We start from the raw sequence: 21,749 nt of genomic DNA on the forward strand, positions 1-21,749 counted from the left end.
CTTCCTCAGCTTCCTGGCTATACTCTCCCCGATGGGATTGGGTTACACTTTTGTGAGCACCTTGTCCCCCGAGCTCCCAAGCAGATCACAATGGCTGAATTTACAAAATAAAATAAAAGAGACCTTGTGTTTTCAAACACAGCCATGGAGGTATAACCTTACTGCAAAATCCTTAGAACTAGGCTGAGGTCCAAGATGGGGAGATTTCTAGATAGTCAAGTTCAATTCTCCCCTAAGGGTGACTCAGGTGTGTTGCTAGTTACCATAAAATTCAATTTTCACATTAAAAAATGCACAAAGCAATTAGTGCCCTGTATTAACGAGGGATGCTGAGATAGGTGCCGATGACATCACTAGCAGCCAATGAGCACGCTCCATTTGAAATGAGTGCTCTCCCCCTCCCTCCTCTCCCCCCCACCCCCCACGCACATACACCTTTGACAATTGAACAGCGTGGTGCTGAGAAGACAAGAGCCTGAGCTGGGATGAGCCGGGACCTCGCATTGTACCCGGGAGCATCAGGCTGAGATTGCGGAGGCTCCCAGCAACTGTGAAGTAAGATAACGGCCCCAAAGCCCCGGCTAGGGCAGCAGGCCTGCCAAAGCTGGTGTGTTAGGAGTGCTATTGAGAAATGAGGAAATGCAGCCTGGCGTAGTGACCGTGCACGGTGGGTGCTGGGATGGATGCTTTTAGAGGCTGCCACTGAGCCCTGGGCGGCGGCACTCCCATTCCCCACCCCATTGAACCTATCACCCTTCCAGTTAGTGCTCACAAAGCCCCAGCTGCTCCAGGAGGAGGCTGCTGGTGAAGGACAGTGGGACAGAGGAGGGGGCTAAGGGCTGGGGAGGCGATCCCTGCCCCTTACATTCCTCCACAGCATCTCAGTGACAGTCCCTGGTTTGACTCCCATTTGGCACCCGCTGCCTTTTGTGTCAGATAGTCCTCAAACTAAGGTTGCTTTACAAATCTAGGCAGGAAGGAGATAAAAGCTGGTGGCAGAAATCTGCACCCCAGCATCCAAGCCCATGCAGTTTTGCTCCATGAAGGAGGGACAGATGCCAAACCCCAATGTCCTAGACATGGCAAGATGGAAAAAGAGCCCATTGAAGAAACACCCCGGAAGCCCCTGATTGGCCATGTACAAAGAAGGCGCCCATAACTTCCAGGATCAAATCTAGACTCTTCCGTCTGACTTTTAAAGACCATCCCAACTTGGGCCCCTTCCTCCCTTTTTTAGATTTTCCTCCCCTCCACAAGCTCAGCTATCTAGCTACACACGGCTACCCGTTGCTTCTTATACATGACACTGTGCCTTTGTACTGGCCATCCCTTGAGCCTGTAGTATTTCCCTCCTCCCTTTTGCCTCCTGTGCACTCACATGCTATGTCCACTCTAAATGGGAGGCAAACTCCCAGGGAAGACACAAGTAATATGGAAGATTGGGAAAGGTCTATCGCTCAAGGTGGGATCTGAGCTGAATCTTGAATGAAGCTAGGGATGACTCAAACTGCACCTTCTACAACAGATCTTTTCCAGTTCTCCCTACTACGGTCTTTTCCCTCTGAGAGCACCTCCCATTTACGATGGGTATGTCAACTATATATATACCTATGTGTTTGTGTTTTCTCCCTTATTAGAATGTGAACTCAAGGAACTGACATTTTAAGGACAGGGACCTTACTTGTGCATTTCTTTGTATCTCCAGGGCTTAATATAGGACTTGGCCTAATAATGGCTTAATAAATAATAATAATATATAATATTATATGATAGTTATATGTTATATAGGTGTTTCTAGACTGACTTATGGGAGGGATGCCCAAACCCAGATCTATTCCAGAAATCATCCAGGAATGCAGCCACTTAGGAAAAGTCCAGATTCTATATTTTCCCATTCAATGTGGCTGAAAGGTAGAAGTCATCCTTAGTACAGGGTTTCTTCCTGTGGTTGCCCCAGGAGGACATCTGCTTGGTTAGGAGGCCCTGATTCTCTATCCTCTCTGACCCCTGCTCTCTGTAGACACTGCGCCAGTGTAATTAATTGTCAGCTCATAAAGCCCTTGGAAATCAGCTCCCCAAGCTCACAGCATCGGAATCAGAATCCTGGAGCTGGCCTCAAGAGCTACTTAGCATAAGCTATGTGTGGACAAGCATTCCCTTTCCTTCACGCTTAACTGGTGGTCATCTAGGTTTTAAGAGAACCCTTCCTTGAGGGGGGAGCACAGAGTTCCCTGAGGCAGCCTGTTCCATTTGTTCCGAAGCTTTTCCTGACCCGGAGTTGAGATCAGCCTTTTTGTATCTTGTACCCATTGTCCCTAGTTCTGCCCTCTGGCTCAGGAGAACTGTTCTAATCCATTTTCCAAGTGTGAGTCCAGCAATTAGCAATTACTTGAAGAGGCTTCTCTCCTAAGTCCCTTCTTCTCCAGGTTGAACATTTCCAGCTCGTTCAATCACTCCTAACAGGGTAGGAACTCAAGGCACTTCGCTATCCTGGCACCTTTCCTCTGGACACTGTGTAAGTGACCAATGTCCTTGACCAGAATAATGTACCCAGAATTGAATTAAGGAGGAGAGCGACTCCTTTTTAGCATCAGAGAATCTCATACACATTATAGGGTGTGGAGGCAGCATATGAAACAGGAAGAAAACTAGATTTGGAGAGAGAAGAATTGGGTTTGAAACGGAGCTCTGCTATTGTTTTCCTGTGTGACCTGAAAAGTCATTTAATCTTTCTGGGCCTCAGTTTCCTCAACTATCAAATGTTAGATGGTCTCAAAATCTAGATCCAAATCCTGAGTCTATGAAATTCTCTAGCCCAACATCCTCATTCAGCAGAACCAGGCCCTTCTGCTTCTGCTCTCCTCTGAGGAGGCTGGAGAAAATGAGACCCAGAGTCTGGACTAAAGGCAAGGCTCTTGATTTTCAATTCAATTCAATAATTCTTTGTTAAGTTATCAAGTGCCTACTAGGCAGCTAGGTGTTGCAGTGGATAGAGCACCAGTGCAGGAGTCAGGAGGACCTGAGCTCAAATCTCACCTCAGATACTTGACACTCACTAGCTATGTGACCTTGGGCAAGTCACTTAACCCCAATTGCCTCTTCCTGGGTCATCTCCAGTCATCCTGATGGATATCTGGTCACTGGATTCAGATGGCTCTGGGGGAGGAATGAGGCTGGTGACCTGCACAGCCCTCCTTCACTCAAAACAGTCAAGTGCCAGTCGTGTCATCATTTCTCTGATGGCATGGTCTTCTTTGTCAATGAAGGACAAACATACACAAGTGCCTACTGAGAATGCAACTAAGAAAAATACAGTCCTTGTCCTCAAGAAGCTTATAATCTAATGGGGGAAAGTAGCACACAAAAGAAGCTGAAGTGTGTGTATGTGTGTGTGTGTGTGTGTGTGTGTGTGCATGCATGTGCAAATTGGGGGTACACAGCACAGGATCATGATATTCTATGAATTTAAAACCAAACTGAGTTGCTTATGGGAAACAGAGTCACCTAGAAAGTTGTGAAAGGGCTGAGCTCTCTAGAAAGGAAGATCTAATAGCCCTGGGATTGGGACTGAGGTTCAGTGTCCTCCCCAACCCCATGAATACATGAAACCAGCGAGTAGGCTTCTGTGGATGGTTTCACATTTTCATCTCGAGGAAAACAAAGGCAGGGCCCTTATCACCTTCTCTCGGCCCTCCCCTCCAACTTGCCTGGTAGTACTCAGAATCTGGTATATCTACCACTGACCTCCCGCTCCTCTCCCCCTTCTTTTCTTTTTCTTTCTCTCTCATCTCCCCTTTCATCTTCTTCTTCTTCTTCCAGTATTGTTGCTTTCCTTAAAAGATGTGGAAATGTGCTCCATTCCCTTTGCTTTGCTTCTCTATCACAACATACACAGGGCATGTAGAGTGCTGCCTAAGTGCCCTCTGGCAAAACCTGTCAGGGGATTGGCTGAAGGGGACTCTCCTTTCTTTGTCAGATGACTGGTCAAAGCACGTAGCACCTTACAGCGCTGCCTGCATGCGTCCAATGAACCCCAGAGATGGAAAGATGGAGAGATTCTCCAAATAGAGCAAAATGAAAGGAAAAGTAGCAAATTACCGTCTGAGAGAAGCAACAGCCACAGGACCAGTCCGGGGAGGTACCGGAGGCGGAGGGGACCCCATGACCATCTCAGGAAGCTGAGAAAACCTATAGGCCTGGGTGAAAGAAACAAGCAAATGATGTTCACCAAGGAACCCCACACTCCAAACTATTTAAAAAAACTGAAACCCACCAACCAAAAAAGTCTATATGCATATTATTATATTTGCTCATCATCTTTAAAATAATTTCAAATCCTGGTTCTTCCCCTTACCACCTGTGTGACCTTAGGCAAGTCTCTTGATCAGTCTGGGCCTCAGGTTCCTCATTTGTAAATTAACAGATGACCTCCAAGGTCTCTTCTAGCTATAAATTTAATCTCAATCTCCCTTTCCAGCCTAATTATGACATCGTGTCATTTCACATGCTCTTCCATCCAGTCAAACTAACTCTCTTACTGTTCCCCATTTGAAACATGTCTTTACATAGGCTATCCTCCATTCCTGCCATGCATGTCCTCCTCCATCTGACTTTTACGAGTCCAGGCCAAGGGTCACCTTCTCTGATCCCCCAGCTGTTAGTAGCCCCTCCCCAGCAAAATGACCGTGCATCTATTTCTACATAGATTTCTCCTTTCTGTGGGCCAGAACTGTTTCATTCATATCACCAGCCTTTTACTGAGTTGGCATTTAATACAAGCTTGCTTACTAAATGTTTGTTGGCTGATCTTAAATGGAAACAGACGTGCCAGGGTCTGGATTTTGACAGCTACTCATTCTTTTCACCTACGCTGGCTGCAGAGATTTTTTCCTCTCCCATTTGAGGTTTTCACAAATGGCAGAAGAGGGTGGGGAGAGGGAGACAATTAAATACTAACCTAATTCAAAAGTCAAGCAATTGCTACATCTAGAGAGAAGGCCAGGAGATGAGGCGTGGGGAGATATGTGGCTCAACCTCTGAAGGCAGTCCCCAGCTTTCATTTGCTAACACAGCAACCTGAAGCCTCCAAGGAGACCTTTTTACAAGTGAAGGGAAAAGGCTTCTTAGAACTCCTACAGCCTCCTCAGAGTGCAGCAGCAGCAGAAGGGCCTGATCTGGGAGCAAACTGGTGTTTTAAGCTGAATTTCTTCCTGGGCCTTCTGATGGGACATTTCCTTCATTCTGTTCGGGGCAGGGGGGATGGACAGGGGACCAGTACAAGAGGTCATGAGGGAGATATATGACAGGAAGAGAATATGGGTTGAACATAGGTTATGGGCAAAGGATTATGGGTCTGAGAGTGCCACTGGTACCATCATGGTGTCAGAAGAAAAAAAAGGCTTATTAGGTGGACCCCATTTTTATGAACTCCTTGGAGGACACGCAGGATGGGCACAAAGATGGATTGTGATCTATAGCAACAGAGCATATGTCCAAACTGATAACATCACAGAAGAAAAATTCCTAAACACAAGAGTTATCCAAAAGTAGAATGACCGACTCAAGAGATAGTGAGCTTCCCATCACTGGAGGCTTCCAAGCTGGATGACCAAGGATGTTATTAGGACAGAACTTATACTAGAGGACCTCACAACATGAGGCCCCATATCCAGGTGTTTCCAGATGTGCTTCACCTTATTCCCCTGCCATCTCCTTGCCATCCACCTGTCACCAACAGAACTACATAGGGTAGAGTCTTCTTCCATGACTGGGACATACCCTTCCCTGGTGTCAGAGGGAGATTGGAATTCACCATATCAATCAATCAATCAATCAATCAATACACACTTATTAAGCACCTGCTCTGTGCCTGGCACTATACTAAACACTGGTGATACAAAAAGAGGCAGAAGATAGTCCCTGACTTTAAGGAGCTTACAATCTAATAGGGGAAGACAACATGAAAACCATTATATACAACACAAGCTATATACAGGATAAATAGGAAATAATTAGCGGAGGGAGAGCAGTAGGGTTAAAAGGGGTTAGGGACCGTTACTTAAACCCATCTGTAAAATGAGCTGGAGAAGGAAATGGCAAAACACTCTACAATCTTTGCCAAGAAACCCACAAACAGGTTCCTGAAGAGTTGGATGTAACTGAATGACCAATGACAACAACAAAGGGAAGGTTCCTTGTAGAAGATGGAAGTTTAATTGGGACTAAATCCTAAACTGACCATGACAGACTCTTTTGGCCATGGAGATCAACAGGGTTCCTGCTCGCTGGGTAAGGTCAGAGGTCAGGTAGCTAGTCCAGCACTGGATCATTAGAATAATAATAATAATAGCTGGTATTTATATAGCACCTTAAAGTGTGCAAAGCACTTCATAAATACTATCTCATTGGATCTTCACAGCAGCCTTATGAGATAGGTGCAATCATTGCTGCCATTTTAAAGATGAGGAAGCTGCGGCAAAGTGAGATTAAGTGGCTTTTTCCCAGGGTCACACAAAACTAGTAAGGTGTCTGAGGCTGGATTTGAACTCAGGTCTTCCAAACTCCAGGTGTCACCTAGCTGTCTCTAGAACTCTTATCTCTTTCTAGATTCCAGAAACTCTGTACACCTTCTCCTTTGAGGTGGTGAAGACTGCACCTGATGTGTCAGAAGAAGAGTTCTCCAGACAGAGGTGTTGCTTAAGAGCAACATCTGGCATTGCCCACCAGGAACCACAAGAGGAGCCTCAGGGATCAACAAATCAGTGTGAGAGGAGAAGCCCCTACAGGACTAGATGCCTGACAACTATTGCTAACAACAAAAAATCTCAGGAGTCTCTTTTTGAGTCTATTATGTTTTCTTCAATCTGGCAATAAAACTTTGCTTCTTTAATTTTGGCAACTGAGTAGCTACAATGCCCCCTCCCCCCAAAATGAAGGGAGCCTTGGCAACTGTTCTTAAGATCACACATCTACTAAGTTGGAGAAGGTGGGCTCTGGTGGTCATGTCCTGATTCCACATTCAGGGCTCTTTCCATCAGTCCACCTTGCTATGGTGGCTTCTTGTATGTAGCACATGGAGTGGTCTTTCCTTTGTTTGACATTTAAAGCCCTTCAAAACTTTATCCTCACCTATTGGTCTAATCTTCTTACCTTTTACTCCTCTCCAAGCACTGTCCCATCCAGCGATATTGCCCTTTATGTTTTTCTTACACACAACACTCCATTGCCTGACTTAGTTCTTGCATTGGTTATCCCTTTTACCCAGAATGCTCTCCCTCCTCATCTATACCTCCTTACTTTCTTGACTTCCTTCAAGATTCAGTTGTTCATTCATTCATTCAGGAAAGTTTGATTGAAAACCCCTAGCAAGTTACCTGACTAAGTAGAGGAAGGGATAAGGAGATAAAAGAAAATACTTGACCTCAAGCATTCCTAATTGAAGAAAACTGAGTATTTATCAGGAAGTCTTTCCTGGATTCTCCCAGGTGCTGGTGCCTTCCTCTCTAAGATTATTTTCCCTTTAATGAAGACTGTGTATAGATCTAGTATGTACATAGCTATTTACATATTATCTCCCCTATTAGAATTTGAGTTCCTTAAGGGTAAGGATTATGCTTTTGTCTTTCTTTGTATTCCTAGCCCTTTACACAGTGCTTGGCATATTAATAAATGCTTGCTGGCTGACTGATTTCCTAAGATTTTCTGGGTGATGGCTATGAGTCTGATGAGTATAAAGTCCCTCGGAAGGAACTTGGGTTTTTCTTATTCTTAGACTTTCTGACACAATCATCTCATAACTAATTGGGAATATTCAGTTTTCTTCAATTTGGAATGCTTGAGGTCAAGTGTTTTCTTTATCTCCTTATCCCCTCCTAAGCTTAGCCAGGTACTCCTAGGAGGGAGAGTTTCAATAAAACTTGTCTGAATGAATGAATGAATAAATGAACAGAAAACCCCCTTCCCCTACTTCATAAAGAGGAGTTTGCTATTCCTCTCTTAGGATTATAGGATCGTAGATTTATAGATGGAAGGGACCATAGTGGTTTTCCAATCCTTCATTTTATAGATGGGGAAACTGAGGCCCAGGGAGCATAAATGACTTATCCAGTGTCACATGGGTAGCTAACAGCAGGGGAAGGATTTGCATTGAGACTTCTGAAGCCAGTATTTTCTTTCCTGGGCCAAAGGAAGCAAACAACCATCAAGTCTAAGAATATTTGTACTGCATATAATAAACAACATGAGACAAGAAGTGGCTGATGGTTCTGTGCATTATCAGGACTGACTAGAGGTGTTATGCTCTGAACAGTTTTTCTAGGCACACAGTGAGAGCCCTGAGGTTAGAAGGCCAAGGTTACTTCATGCTCAAACCCAACCCTACAGCCAAACTCTTGGCATAGATGTTTGAGGGGAGTGGGATATAGGGTGAACAGAATAGACAATGACAAAGCTTAGTGGGCATGACAGAGGAGAGGAGAATCTGACCAATGTGAGCTCTCAGGTCTATTCCTGACCCTGAGCCTTGCTGGCAATAACAAGGCTGTTGGAGATGGTATGGGAGGGATCATTGGCCACGCGTAAGTCATATTGTGTGCCTTCTTCTACCCCACCAACATCCAAATTACTAGCACAGTAATTTTGTCCAATTTGGGGCTTTCTTGGCAAAGATCCTGGAGTGTTTTGTCATTTCCTTTTCATTTCATTGATGAGGAAGTGAAACAAATGAGATTAAGTGACTTGCCCAATGTCATACAACTAATAGGTGTCTGAGGTCAGATTTGAATTCACCAAGTTGAGTCTTCCTGATTGCACCACCTAGCTGCCCTATTATACAGTAATAGATGCTTAACAAATGCTTGATGACTGATCATACAGTATTCACATGAAATCATGTTGAAATAAATATTGAGGGCAGCCTTGAAGGCAGGATAAAAGAAAGAAGTACATGTGCACCGTACACACACACACACACACACACACACACACACACACACACACACACACACACACACACCCCACTATAGCAAAGTGTAGCCCAAAGGGTGCGTATATAGAAAAGAGGGAAGGCTTTGAAATAAAAGAGGGGGAGAAGGAAGAGGAAGACAACACACAGATGGGTCTGATTTCTCTGTTGGAATCCATGACTTCTTTTAAAGCTCAGCTCAAATGTCCTTCCTACAGGAAGTTTGTCCCAAAATGTCCAGCTGCTAGGGAAGCCCTCGCTCAATATATATATTTAACATATTTATTTATGTATGTACATGTTGTTCCCCAGATAGAAGGAACAACAGACAGAGGGCAGGGCTTTTTTGGGGGGTAGGGGGGGACAGAAATAGAATCTGTGTAATTCCTATGCTTATCACAGTACCTGGCACACACACATGTGTATGTGTATGTGAGTGTATATATATATGTATGTAGATATGTATTCTCTCTCCCATGAGAAGGTGACCTCACTGAGGGTAGGACAATTTATGCCTTTCCTTGTATCCCTAGGGCTTAGCACAATGCCTGACACATAATAGGACTTAATAAATACTTATTGATTCTTTGGTACCTAAATACCCTTGGCTGATGAATGGAGAGTTCTTTTCTCCAGCTAAAGCCACCTTCTTGCTCCAATACTGTAGATAAGTCCAATGACTTTCCTAGTATTTTTCCCCCTTATTCAACTAAGACCTACTACATTGGAAAAGAACTCTGATTGGTCATTAGGTGTCTAGTCCAATTTTTTTCACAGACTGCACTTGTGGAGCATGATCAAAAGTCTCCCAGACTGCAGCACAGAAAATTTCAAATTGCCAGGAGTAACCTTTATCATGATTTAAATGGCATTGGCCCTGACAGCAGCATTTAAAACCACTGGCTTTCAATTATCCTGGGAGGAAGGCTCTGATCTCGACCTTGTGATGGCTGCCTTCCCCTCTCTGGTGACAATGAAAGGTAATCATAGCCGTGGTTTCCAATGGCCACCATTTATATCGATTCCTCCCATTAGAACAGGACAGATTACATTGTGATAGCTGGTATTCAGAATCATCATTTCCACTGTGAATTGCTAAGCACTTTCTCCTTTCATAAAAATTTGTACAGCAGGTGTTGTTGACAAGAAAAAAATCCTGATAACAAAGGCCTTGTCTTCTAATTTCATACTTCTTCTGATCTCTTAGATACTCTGTGGATCAGTAATTACCTATTTTAGGTGGCCTTTTTTAATGAGACATAATGCTGGGACACCTCCTCTTACTATCCTCCCCTTTATACTGCCCCATCATTATTTTATAACATTTTCTGTTTCACATGGTCCAGGATGGCTTTGAAGGGAATATTTTTTTTTATTCCACTGGACTATGATGTGCTTTCAGTGAGTTGTGATTTCTCCTTGATCATCCCTGGTTGGGTCTAAGCTTTTCTCTCTGAAGTCTGAAGGTCTCCTTTGATTCCTTAAATCAGAACATTTCAAGTCAACCCAATGAGTCATCTTGGAATTAGAGGATATCTCTGCGCACCAAAGTTTTTGATTCCACATCCAGGGCATTATATAGAGGGGAAGGGATTGAAAAGAGAAAAAAAATGAGGCCATGAATTCATTTGATGGGAAGGGGATATAATTTGAGAACCCGGTAAGGAGAAAATATTTGGTAGGCTAAGCTCAAGTGAGGAGGTCAGAAAAGAGAATGATATTCACAGAGGAAGATGGGAAATAAAGAAGCATTTGTCAAGTGCCTGTAGCCTGCAGGGCACTAGAATGGAACTACTGATGAAGACAGAGCATCTGAGAGGGGCTTAAAGAGGAAAGGCTAAACACTATAGGAATGGGATACCGCAGAGACTGAAGGAGAAGAGCTGTGAGATATTAGAAAGGAAAACAAGAGAAAGATGAAACTGAATATCTCGTGCGCTACTGTATGACACATTTTTCAAAGTTTGGAAAATGAAAAGCTAAAGGACATCCTTTATATGAGAGGGAGAAAAGAAAATGGGCTTTTAAAAATTACTTCTTGTACATGATGGCACCTTATATGCACATCACCCAACATAAAACTTATGGCAAATAATTATAATACTTTTATACTTTGGTATGATGGAAAGATCACTAAAATTGGAGTTACAGGAGCTGAGTTCAAATTCTGGCTTTGCCACTTTCTACCTGTGTTACTTTCAGCACTTCTACCCCTCTGGAATTCATTTTTCTTACTGGTAAAATGAGGGGACTGGACTAGGTAGTCTTTAAATTTCTTTCTTTCTAGAGATCTCTGAGCTTCTGATCTGTGATTCATCTGTGTTGGAACTCAGGTCCTGTGACTCTGGAGTCAGGTCTCTTTCCACTGGATCTCACTTCCTCTTCCTTGCTTATCATCACACAGCTAGTATGGGTAGCTTTCTAATGCTGAAGGTCATGACCCCTCTAGACCTTGGCAGATGGATTCATGAGTTTGCTGTGGTCACCAAAATTCACTGCTCTTTGGTGAGGAGCCTCTTGACACTTTGACCAGGTTGCTCTTTAGACAGCACACTGGCCAGCCCATGCTCAAAGCATTTCTAGCTTCAAAGGACCTGTCCGAGCTCATACTCCATCAGTATAAACTTCAAAAACCCAGAGTTACTCTCTTGCCACGATAACATGAAGCAACAGGACTTTCCCCCCACCTTGGTTTCAACCTTTGATGTCATCGAAGTAGAACTCCCCACATGGAAACTCACTTCATCAGTGCAGAGTGGGAACTCATTGGTAATACATAGTCTTGGAGAGTTGCCTGGTGGCACTAAGAAATCCCATAATTTAGGATCACAAGATCATAGGTCCAGAACTGGAAGAGGCCTCAAAAGTCAAGTCCAGTGCCCTCATTTTACAAGTGAGAAAACTTAGGAAAATGAAATGACATGTTTCAGGTTACACAATAAGCATCAGAGGTAGAATATGAACCATAAGATCACAGCTCTAGAGCTGGAAGGGAATCTATCTAATCTGATCCCTTATTTTATAGATAAGGAAATTGGGGTCCAAGGAAGTTCATTGACTTGTCAACAGTCACACAGCTATCAGAGGTATAATTTGAACCCAGGGCCTCTGACTCCTTTCATTGTACTACACAGCCGGCCCTTTGTGCATAGACACATAGCTAGTCTACGTTAGGGAAAGGACTTGGAGCCAAAGTTGGTCTGGTATCCATCTGATCCACAATGTCATGCCACATTTCCTCTTAGTAGTTTGACATTAATCAAGGTTCATTGGTAATAAAAATGTATGGGAATTGATCCCTGATTAACCTCCTAATCCCTCACCACAGGTTACATCTGTACGGGGCTCAATGTTGGCCAAATGCTTTATATGCCTTGCTTAATCTGATTCCCAAAGTCACCCTGTGAATTAGATCGTATAACTATCATTATCCTCATTTAAAAGATATGGTAGTTGAATTTCAGGGAGGCTTAGCAGCTTGCTCAAGGTCACATAGCCAGCAAATGGCAAGTCTTAAGACTGGAACCAGGGCTCTTAGGAATTCCACATTCCCGGCTTTTTCAGTTCACTACAATATGGTGGCCATGGGGGCATTAAGGCAGTACTACCCAAGAATGAATTTGACCTTCCACCCAAGACAGGAATGTCTCTGATATAAGACAACTGGGCCAACGGGAACACATGAAATGATGACTTACTGGCCTCGGCAAACTGTACTGGTACATTTCTGGTCGGTAAGTAGGCACCCATTGCATTCCACCCCTTGACCTGGTCATGGTCCCAGGGGCACTTGTTACCACTTCAGAGTAGGGGAAGTGCTGGGCTGAGCCATAAGTGTCTTGTTGCCGGTTCTGCCCACCGTGGCCTGCAGAGGCCAAGCTAAATGCTTCCTCCAGCAGCATATGCATCTGTTGCCTGACTTCATCAATGGATGGCTGAGAACTGAGGGTGGATGTCTCTGAATGACCTTTCACCTGGCGTGACCTTGGATAGCCTCGAGGCTCATTAACTCGGTCAATGTTGGTTTCTTCTATGATCTCAGGTTCAGTCTGTGAAATAAAGCAAAAGTCAGTTCTCAAGAAATCATGCATGATTTAGGAAATAATTGATGGCTGATTTTCAGTATGATTAAAAACTAATAATAGCCATCACTAATATAGTGCTTTTAAAGTTTGCAAAATACTTTACATGTATTATCTTATCTGATTCTTGCAAAACCCTGTGCAGTCGATGCTATTATTTCCATTTTACAGAGGAGGAAACTGAGGCAGACAGAGGTCAAATGACTTTCCCAGGGTTACACAGCAGGTAAGGGATGATTATGATAAATTTATAGATATCAGGAAGGAACAAGGACTTGAACTGTGATTTAATTGATATGGGGAATGAGGAAATACCCTCTGTCAACTTGCTGAAGAGAAAGTCAGCACTTCTCATCAACTTAGAGCTGTCTCAAGCACTGAGAAGTTAAGTGAATGCCTCAAGGTTACTCAGCCTCTTTTGATTTTAGGCAGCACTCGAAACCACATCCTAGGACTCCAAGGCCAGTTCTTTATTTATTATCAAGCTGCTTCACAAATAAAAAAGTAAAATGTAAATCTATTTATATAAGACTTTAAGATTTATATAGTGTTCCACCTATATTGTCTGTTATTCCTTAAAACAAATTATTTATGTATAAATATAATATAAAATATAATAATAAAAGTATAATACATAATATATAAAGGAAAAATTATAAATTATTTACTTATAAACAGATAAATTATTATTTATAAATAATAGGCACTATTCCCATTTTGCAGATGACAAAACTGAGCTTCAGAGATGGTGAGCAACTTGCCTGGAGTTGTAGAGCCAACAAATGTTAGAAGCAGGATTGGAATCCAGGTCTCTCCTGGTCTCAGGTTCAATGTTCTTTTCACAACACCATGGCTGCCTTACCAAATCATAATAGCTAAGATTTCTAGAGTGCTTTAAAGTTTTACCTAAATGAGTGCATTTGACTAAAATCAGACATCATTTTCCCTAAGCCTTTGCTCTCCTTCTCATTCATTCAATGAATGTGTTTTAAGCTCCTACTATGTGAGAGAACACTGTGCTAGGTTTGCCAACTTCTCCTTACTGCCAGATGTGGAATCTAAGGGGGCCGTTAATGATTTGCATTGGTTTAGGTGCCTGAAGAGACACTGAGGATAACCTAACTCAACTCCCTTCACTTCATAGATGAATAGACTTATGGCCAAGGGAAGGAAGTGACTTGTTCAAGGTCACACTGCTAATACGTAGAGGAGTAATTCAAAGTCAGCTCTCCTGAAGCCAAATCCATTTCTCCTTTGCCCTGTACCTCATCCTAGCTCATCTACAAAAGTGGCTGAAAATCTGGGCTTACTGGCATCATCACTCACAAATTCTTGGTTTTAATATGTTGCATTTTATACATATTATCTTCTTTGATCCGTAATATTTTTATTAAACTTATTATTTGATTAGATTATCATTTGATCAATATTTTTTTGGATTTATCAAACTACCATTTATCAAACGAGCTTTATAGAGTTATACCACTCTGTTAGGTGTCACCTATGCGGACAGTAGGCCCAGTGTCCCCTAAACTGCTATCAAGAGTTTCAGGATTACAGTCGTCTGTCATTTCCGAAAATCCTTGACTCACGAATGGCTCAGCCTATATCAAATGCAGACAGTCTCTCCCCTTGTCCTTGATAACAAATAGCTAAGGACATTTGCCTTTTCTTTTGGAGAGATTTCTGAACATTAATTAATTGATATATGCTAAGTACTGGTCATGCATTAAGTGTGGTTTTTGAATCTGTTTTCCTTGGGCTTCTTTGAGACGGCAACTCTCTGTTTTATAGAATATTCAATAGGAAGGGACCTTAGATACCATCTATCTTAACCCCTTCAACTTCTTTTAAAAATGATGCTTTATTTTTTGCCTTTAAAAACCAACAACATTCTATCTTGTAGCCCATCCCCCCACATGTAGGCCCTTCCTTTGTACCAGCGGAACACAAGTAAGAAAAACAAGACAGGGGCTGTGTCTGACCGGTTCACACCTAACGAACGCCACCTCTCTGTGGGGAGGACACTGGTTAATTTCCCAATGCCTCCACTTCGAAGAGAAAAGTAGGACAGAGAGGAAGCATTTGATGAAGGTCTCACCAGTAGTTAGTGGCAGAGCTGGGAACGGAGACCAGCTTCCCCCGATAGCCAAGTTTGCCCACTCATTTCTATCAGTTCTTCTCCCTCTCCTCTTCTGTTTGGTTGTACGGAGAAGACTCTGAAAGACTGTTTCCCCTGGAGACAGTGCATGCTAGGACTTTCCTGAGCCACAACTGTTAGTCCTTTGCCCCTCTGCAAATCATCTTCCTTTCATGTGCCAGTTTCCCTGATATGTCCCCCTCATGGTTCCCCTCTTCCAGTAGAATGCAGGTTCTTTGAGGATACCAACTGTTATATTTATATCTCTAGCGCTTGGCACAATCCCTGGCACATAGCAAGCACACAATATTGCTGTTCAATAGTTTCAGTCCAGCTCTCTATGACCTCATTTGGGGTTTTCTTGGCAAAGATGCTGGAGTGTTTACCATTTCTTTCTCCAGCTCATTTTACAGATGAAAAAACTGAGGCAAGGGTGAAGCGACTTGCCCAGGGTCACACAGCTAGGAAGTGTCTGAGGCTGGATTTGAACTCAGGCAGATGAGTCTTCCTGACACCAGGCTTATTGCTAGTTGCCCAACTCCAAATGGACAGACCCTGAACAGCCTGAGGACAGGATGAGCAGGAACATGGATATCAAAACCAGGCAGAGTGACTGCATTTGGGGGTGTCATAAACTTGATCTGCTTTATCATTTTGACAAAGGTCATCCCTGGATATAGGCATCACTCTTATTTTACAGATGAGAAAACTAATGTATTAAGTTAGAAGATGTGAAACTAATGTATTAAGTTAGAAGATGTGAAATCACAGGTAAAAAATGTGGCCACGCAGGTCATCACTTTCAATTCAAACATTAGCAGTAGGAGTTTTGATTCAAATATTAACATAAGAAGATATTACTTTTAAATCAATGAAAACTTATTTCGTAACTACTTTTTTATGTGATTCCTCTCTACTGACAATTTGCCTATATATTTTCTAACAGTTTGGTGATATAAATTTCAAATAATAAATAAAGCTATTTGTTAATAATATTTTTAAAAATAGATACACCAATTTGGAAAAAAAAAGAAGATTTTCTCAATGTGTGTCAGGGTCTTAAAGTCGCTGACAAAGACACACCTGAGAGAAAAAGGCAGATCTCAGACGACATCTCTATCACTGCCTTTGTGAGACGGAGCCATTATTTTCTGGCTCTTCCTGTGTCTAAGACCTCTAACAGCTATCAGCGCAGCCCAACCCACAAGATCTTCTCTAAGGACACACACTACTCAGGAGAATGCCAAGGTAGAAGCCACATTGCTGACATAAAGAGGTCTCATCTGGCTGTCTTATTTTTCTCTTTGCAGCTCCATGGTCACAGTTACAAGGATTAATTTCAGGAATACCATCTCAGAGACTTGGGTTTCTCTGTCTCTGGGCAGTCTCAGAATGTAGAATATGGGTATGTGGAATGTGGGTACCCTTGCTAGAGTTGTTGGTAACAGCTGCTACTTTCCTATATCCATAGTTCAACTGTCCTCTCTTCCTGGCTAGAGCAACACAATGAGGTTCTGGGCTTTATAAATATGAGAATTATAAATAGATTAATTCTATACATTCATATTCATGGTATTGAATTAGCTCATTTATATTTTATGAGAATGAGGAAATGAAAAGTAATACATTTAAAAATTCACTTAATTAGTAATCCTTCCTTTATGTAATGGGTTGACATCAAAACTCATAAAACTCATCAAAACTCATCAAAAGCATAAGCAGTTTTTACATCCTTTTTAAATCTCAATTACAGAATCAGAGGTTTTCGTAGCCAGAGAGAACCTCAGAGGTTCTCTAGGTCAGTTCTTATCTGAAGAGGAAACTCATCTCTTGGCTTAATTGGAGTCCAACTAACAGCCAATCAAAGCTTTGCTGCCACTTTTTTGGAAAATCATAAGAAAACAAGCTTATGTTAAGGATTCATTTTTTCTCCTTAAAAAGTAAAAATATACAACTTTCAGGGTAGGTGTAAGGCTAAATCCATGGCCAACCCAACCCTGGGCAATGAGAAGTCATGCCTACAATAATTATCCATGGACTCTACAAGAATACCAATCATTTACCATGAAGATTTAGCTAGGCTCATTATATCTTCTTCATGTTTCTCACATGGAACATTTCACTAGCAGTTTTCAGGTCTTTGCCCTGGTTGTCCCCTCCATGCCTAGAATGTGCTCCCTCCTCCAAGCTCATCTTGTTTACATCCGCCATTTTATAAGTATTGACAATAGCTTACATAGCAGTGTATCATTGTAGATAGGGAGCCACCCTGAGAGTCAGGAAGCCTTGGTGCCAAGTAGCATCTCTGACACACACTAGTTGTGTCTTAGCCTATAAATTGTGGAGTAGGTGTTGATTGGTATTTGGGAAGGGAATTTCCTCAGCAGGAATTCCTTACACCGAGGAACTCATAGGCCTGGTTCACAGCAAGATAGATAAATAATAGCTCACATGTATAGGGTGGTTTGAGGACCACAAAGTGCTTTATACACATTAGTTTTGTTTGATCAGAAGAGGAAGCCCTGAGAGGGAAAGAGATTTGCCCAATATTACACAGATAGTAGAGTCACAGAAATAGGATTCAAAGCTATACCTTCTGCCTTCAGCTCTAGAACTGCGTCCGTATACAGAACTAGCCTAATGTATATATAGTTACCCATACAGCAAAATCTGACAACAACTAGGAAGTCTGATCAGTCTCTGAATCATCTTACCCTACCTTGGATGCTTGAAATTTCTTTATTAGTGATAAATTCCTTTGTTTTAAGCAATTCCTTCTCCCTGGTTTTCTTTTAAAATACAAATAAGGTTGAAAGGGATAACACATTCCTACACCTTAGGGTGAATTTCTCAGATTGCTTTCATCTTATAGAAGTTCAAAGCATTGGACACTACCTCAGGAAGGGACAGATTGGCACCTAAAAGTGGAAAGGTGGGGGAAGAGTGAAGACACCCTTCATTTGTTTCCCAGGGGCTGTATACAGGACAAAGAAGGCATTTTGTAGTCACATTTATGAGGAATGTGCTTGTGGAAATTCAATCATTTTTATTCAGTCTTAGGACTGACTAATAGCTTCCATAAAGTCAGAGTATCTGATTTAAAACAATTGATTAGCCCTGATGGGCAACATGTCAACAGGACTTCAATTAATAATTTCTAATTGATTTCCTCTCCTGGGGGCATTCACTGACATTCAATCGTTGACTATAAACATAAAGAAAATCTCAAGATTGTCAACTGTTTTAAGGTATAACTGCTGAAATGATTGTCATTCAATCTGACCTCTATGGAAGTACCCTACTTACTCACTGAGTTGTGGCGATGACCCAGCGTTCTCACAGACTGTACCTGCTCAGTGTGGTTAAAAGAGTTTTAGGAATGTCGCCAATGCCCAGTCTAATAAGGTTTGGAGAAACTTGTTACCAGTTTGGCTAGAGGGTGATGGATGTTTTGGCTACAGTAAGTCCCAAAGAGCTTCTATTAAGTCATGGAGGAATCCTACTCTGCATTGTGCAGATTTGATTGAAGGATCTGGAGATGTCCAGCCTGGGAGAAGAAAGAGATTGGGGCACAGTGGGGGTAAATATGAGAGTTACCTTCAAGAATGTGAAAGGCTTTTCTGCTAAAGAGGGATTAGATTTGTGCTGCTGGGTCTCAGAAGGCAGAACTAGGAACAGAGAGTTGAAGTTACCAAAAAAAAAAGTCAATTTCGTTTTAATGTTAGGAATATACTTCTTAAAGATTAGAGCTGTACAATAGGATAAATGATTTCCTCAGGAGGCAGTGGGTTTCCTTTCATGCAATCGGAAAAAATGACCACGAAGCATTCTGCCAACACTTACACCCTGGAATTCATCAATGAACTCGCATTGTGTTTAAAACACTTTGAAGGCAAGGATAGTTTTGTTTTCCTCCTCGTATCTCCCATGCCTGGGGCAGTTCCTGGCATACAGTATATGGGAAATAAATGCTGGTGGCATGGGAAGAACTCCATGAACTGATTCAAAGGGAAGCAAGTAGAACCAAGCAAACAATGTAGACAATGATCGCATCAATAGACATGGGTTAGGGTTCTCATCAATGAGACAATCAAAACTGATTGCTACAAAATTATAAAGAGAGATTAGCGCCAAAGAAGAAACATGAGAAAGAACATCCCTCCCTTCTTTGCAGTAAGGTGGTACAGAGGATAGAGTGCCAGGCTTGGAGTCAGGAAGACCTGAGTTCAAATTTGGCCTCAGAGGCTTAGGGCTGTGTCATCCTGGGCGAGTCACTTAACCCTGTTTACCTTAGTACTTCATTTGTAAAATGGAGCAGAGAAGAAAATGGCAAAACCACTCCAGAATCTTTGCCAAGGAAACCCCAAATGGGGTCGTGAAGAGTCGGACCTGACTGAGTAACCACAGCACTTCCTTGCAGAGGCAGAAGACTGCAAGTATGGAAGTCTGCATATAACGTCAGATCTGTCTGATGTGTTGGTCAGCTTTGTGGAGCTGTGGCTTTTCCCCTCTCTTTTAAATACTTTTTAATAACAGATGGCTCTCTCTATGTGTGCATGAGTGTGTGTGTGTGTGTGTGTGTGTGTGTGTGTGTATGCATACCAATGTGGAAATGTAGGTAATGTAAAACCAAAAGATATCAAAATAAATAAATGTTTATGAAATTGCATTTAATTGTTAAAGTACTGAATTCCATTGGAACATTTTGAATAGACTTTTAAGTATTCAAAATAATTTATTTTCTTATCTGTAAAATGAAAGGGTTGGATGAGTTGACCTCTAAGGTCCCTTCACCCTCTAAATCTATAACCCTGTATTGGGTATGTTCTCTTTCAGAAGTCCAGCGAGGATGAAAGTCGTGTTATTAAAAGGACTTAGTCTACAAGCAAGCTACCCAGAGACATAAAACTTATTTTGTCTCATGTTTCAGAAGCCAAGAGGTTATTTGTTGGGGTTTATGGCTTACAACAAACTTTTCTGGTATTTATACAAACAACCTCTTGACTTCTAGGATTTAGGGATGGATTCTTCACTTGACCCTGCTACCTACCATTCCCAGATTGCTTCCCTTGAAACTACACTCTATCCAGGTCACAAAGAATTGAATATTAGGTATTAAGATGCAGATATTTAGTCACAGATCCAGAGCCGGAAGGACCATCTGGCCCCAAACCCCCTCATTTTACAGATAAGGAAGCTGAGGCCCAGAGGTTAAGTGACTTGTTCAAGGTCAAATAGGTAATACGCAGAGGCAGGATTTGAACCCAGGACCTCTGATTCAGAGCCATCTTTTTATTGCACCACATGCCTCTCCTTTTCCTGTACCAACTCTAGTACACAGCTTATTTTTTAATGTACATGATATGTATATATATATGTATATGTATTACTAATTTAACATTCAGCATTAATATAATGCAATAAACTTGCTTTTATAACCTGACCATTTAAATTAATTTAAATACAAAACTATAATTTTTTAGTCAGCTTCTCAAAATGTGCAGCAAATTTTTTGCTGGTCCTTTCATTCCCATTCACTTTTCTACTTATAAAACTTGTAGTTAATATGTAAATGTCAATTATCCATCTGTCTCTTTTTCTCACTTTGTGCTATTTCATAAGATCTTTTCCAGATCTTTTTTCCCTTCATACTTCTTGGTCTTAATTGTATTATAGTGCCTTAATGAACCACAGTTTATTTAACTATTTCCCTACTGGACAGTTGGGTTGCTTGAAGTTTCTCTGTCTCTCTCATTTATCTTCATGCATCTATCTCTATCTACCTATCATCTATCTCTTTAGGTATTCATCTTTACCTATCCTCTATCTATCTCTATCTACCTATCACCCATCCATCCATCCATCCATCTAGGGGCCACCTCCAGTTGTCCTGATTTATATCTTGCCACTGGACCCAAATGGCCCCAGAGGAGAAACTGAGGTTGCTGACTTCCCACAGCCCTGCCACACTTAAATCTAATTCACATGAAAATCATGGTATCACCTGCCTAATGTCATGGTCCTCTGAGAACCAAGGACAAAGAACAACAATCCATCCATCCATCCGTCCATCCGTCCATCCGTCCATCCGTCTGTCTATCTTTAATTTTTACTTGATGGGTTGGTGGTGGTTGTGTTACAACTGCTTCAGTTTGCACCTCGCTGATTTTGATGAGGTCAAGCATTTTTCTAAGTGATAGTTTACCTCTTGTATATGCTGGTTCTTGAAAGAGCAAACATGAGCCTGGAACTGAAATTGTGGCAGCCAAGGGTTTATGTAAATTGAATGTCTCTCTTGAATGCCAGAGAAACCCATTTGAAGGAAATCACAGAACTGCTGGGAAACACAAACGCCTTCCTTGTGGGAAACGTCCTGACACAGTTCACGTCTATTACCTTGTTGTCTGTCCCTTGTTCTCAAAGAGGATCAGATCAGGGAGGTGATGCCATGATGTGCAAGTGGAGTGGAGCCCTCTGGGTCCAGTGGCCAGATATGGATCCGGATGACTAGAGATGGCCCTGGATGCAGGGGGAGACACTGGCCATTTTAAGCTAAGATCTTCCT

The 21,749-nt window shown here is 42.1% G+C and overlaps 1 protein-coding gene across 2 annotated transcripts in view; it reads right to left on the bottom strand.

Moving 5' to 3' along the window:
• Window positions 1–21,749, bottom strand: part of KIAA1549L (KIAA1549 like) — a 137,085-nt gene that overhangs the window by 14,165 nt on the left and 101,171 nt on the right. For both annotated transcript variants that reach the window (XM_072619206.1, XM_072619205.1), the window contains exons 16-17: window positions 12,661–13,011; window positions 4,099–4,196 (exon numbers count right to left, since the gene is read on the bottom strand). In XM_072619206.1, coding sequence (XP_072475307.1) covers window positions 4,099–4,196; window positions 12,661–13,011 — 449 coding nt within the window. The remainder of the gene's footprint in view (window positions 1–4,098; window positions 4,197–12,660; window positions 13,012–21,749) is intronic.

This window comes from Notamacropus eugenii, chromosome 6 (genome assembly GCF_028372415.1).
Source record: "Notamacropus eugenii isolate mMacEug1 chromosome 6, mMacEug1.pri_v2, whole genome shotgun sequence".
In the NCBI taxonomy this organism is placed as follows: domain Eukaryota; kingdom Metazoa; phylum Chordata; class Mammalia; order Diprotodontia; family Macropodidae; genus Notamacropus; species Notamacropus eugenii.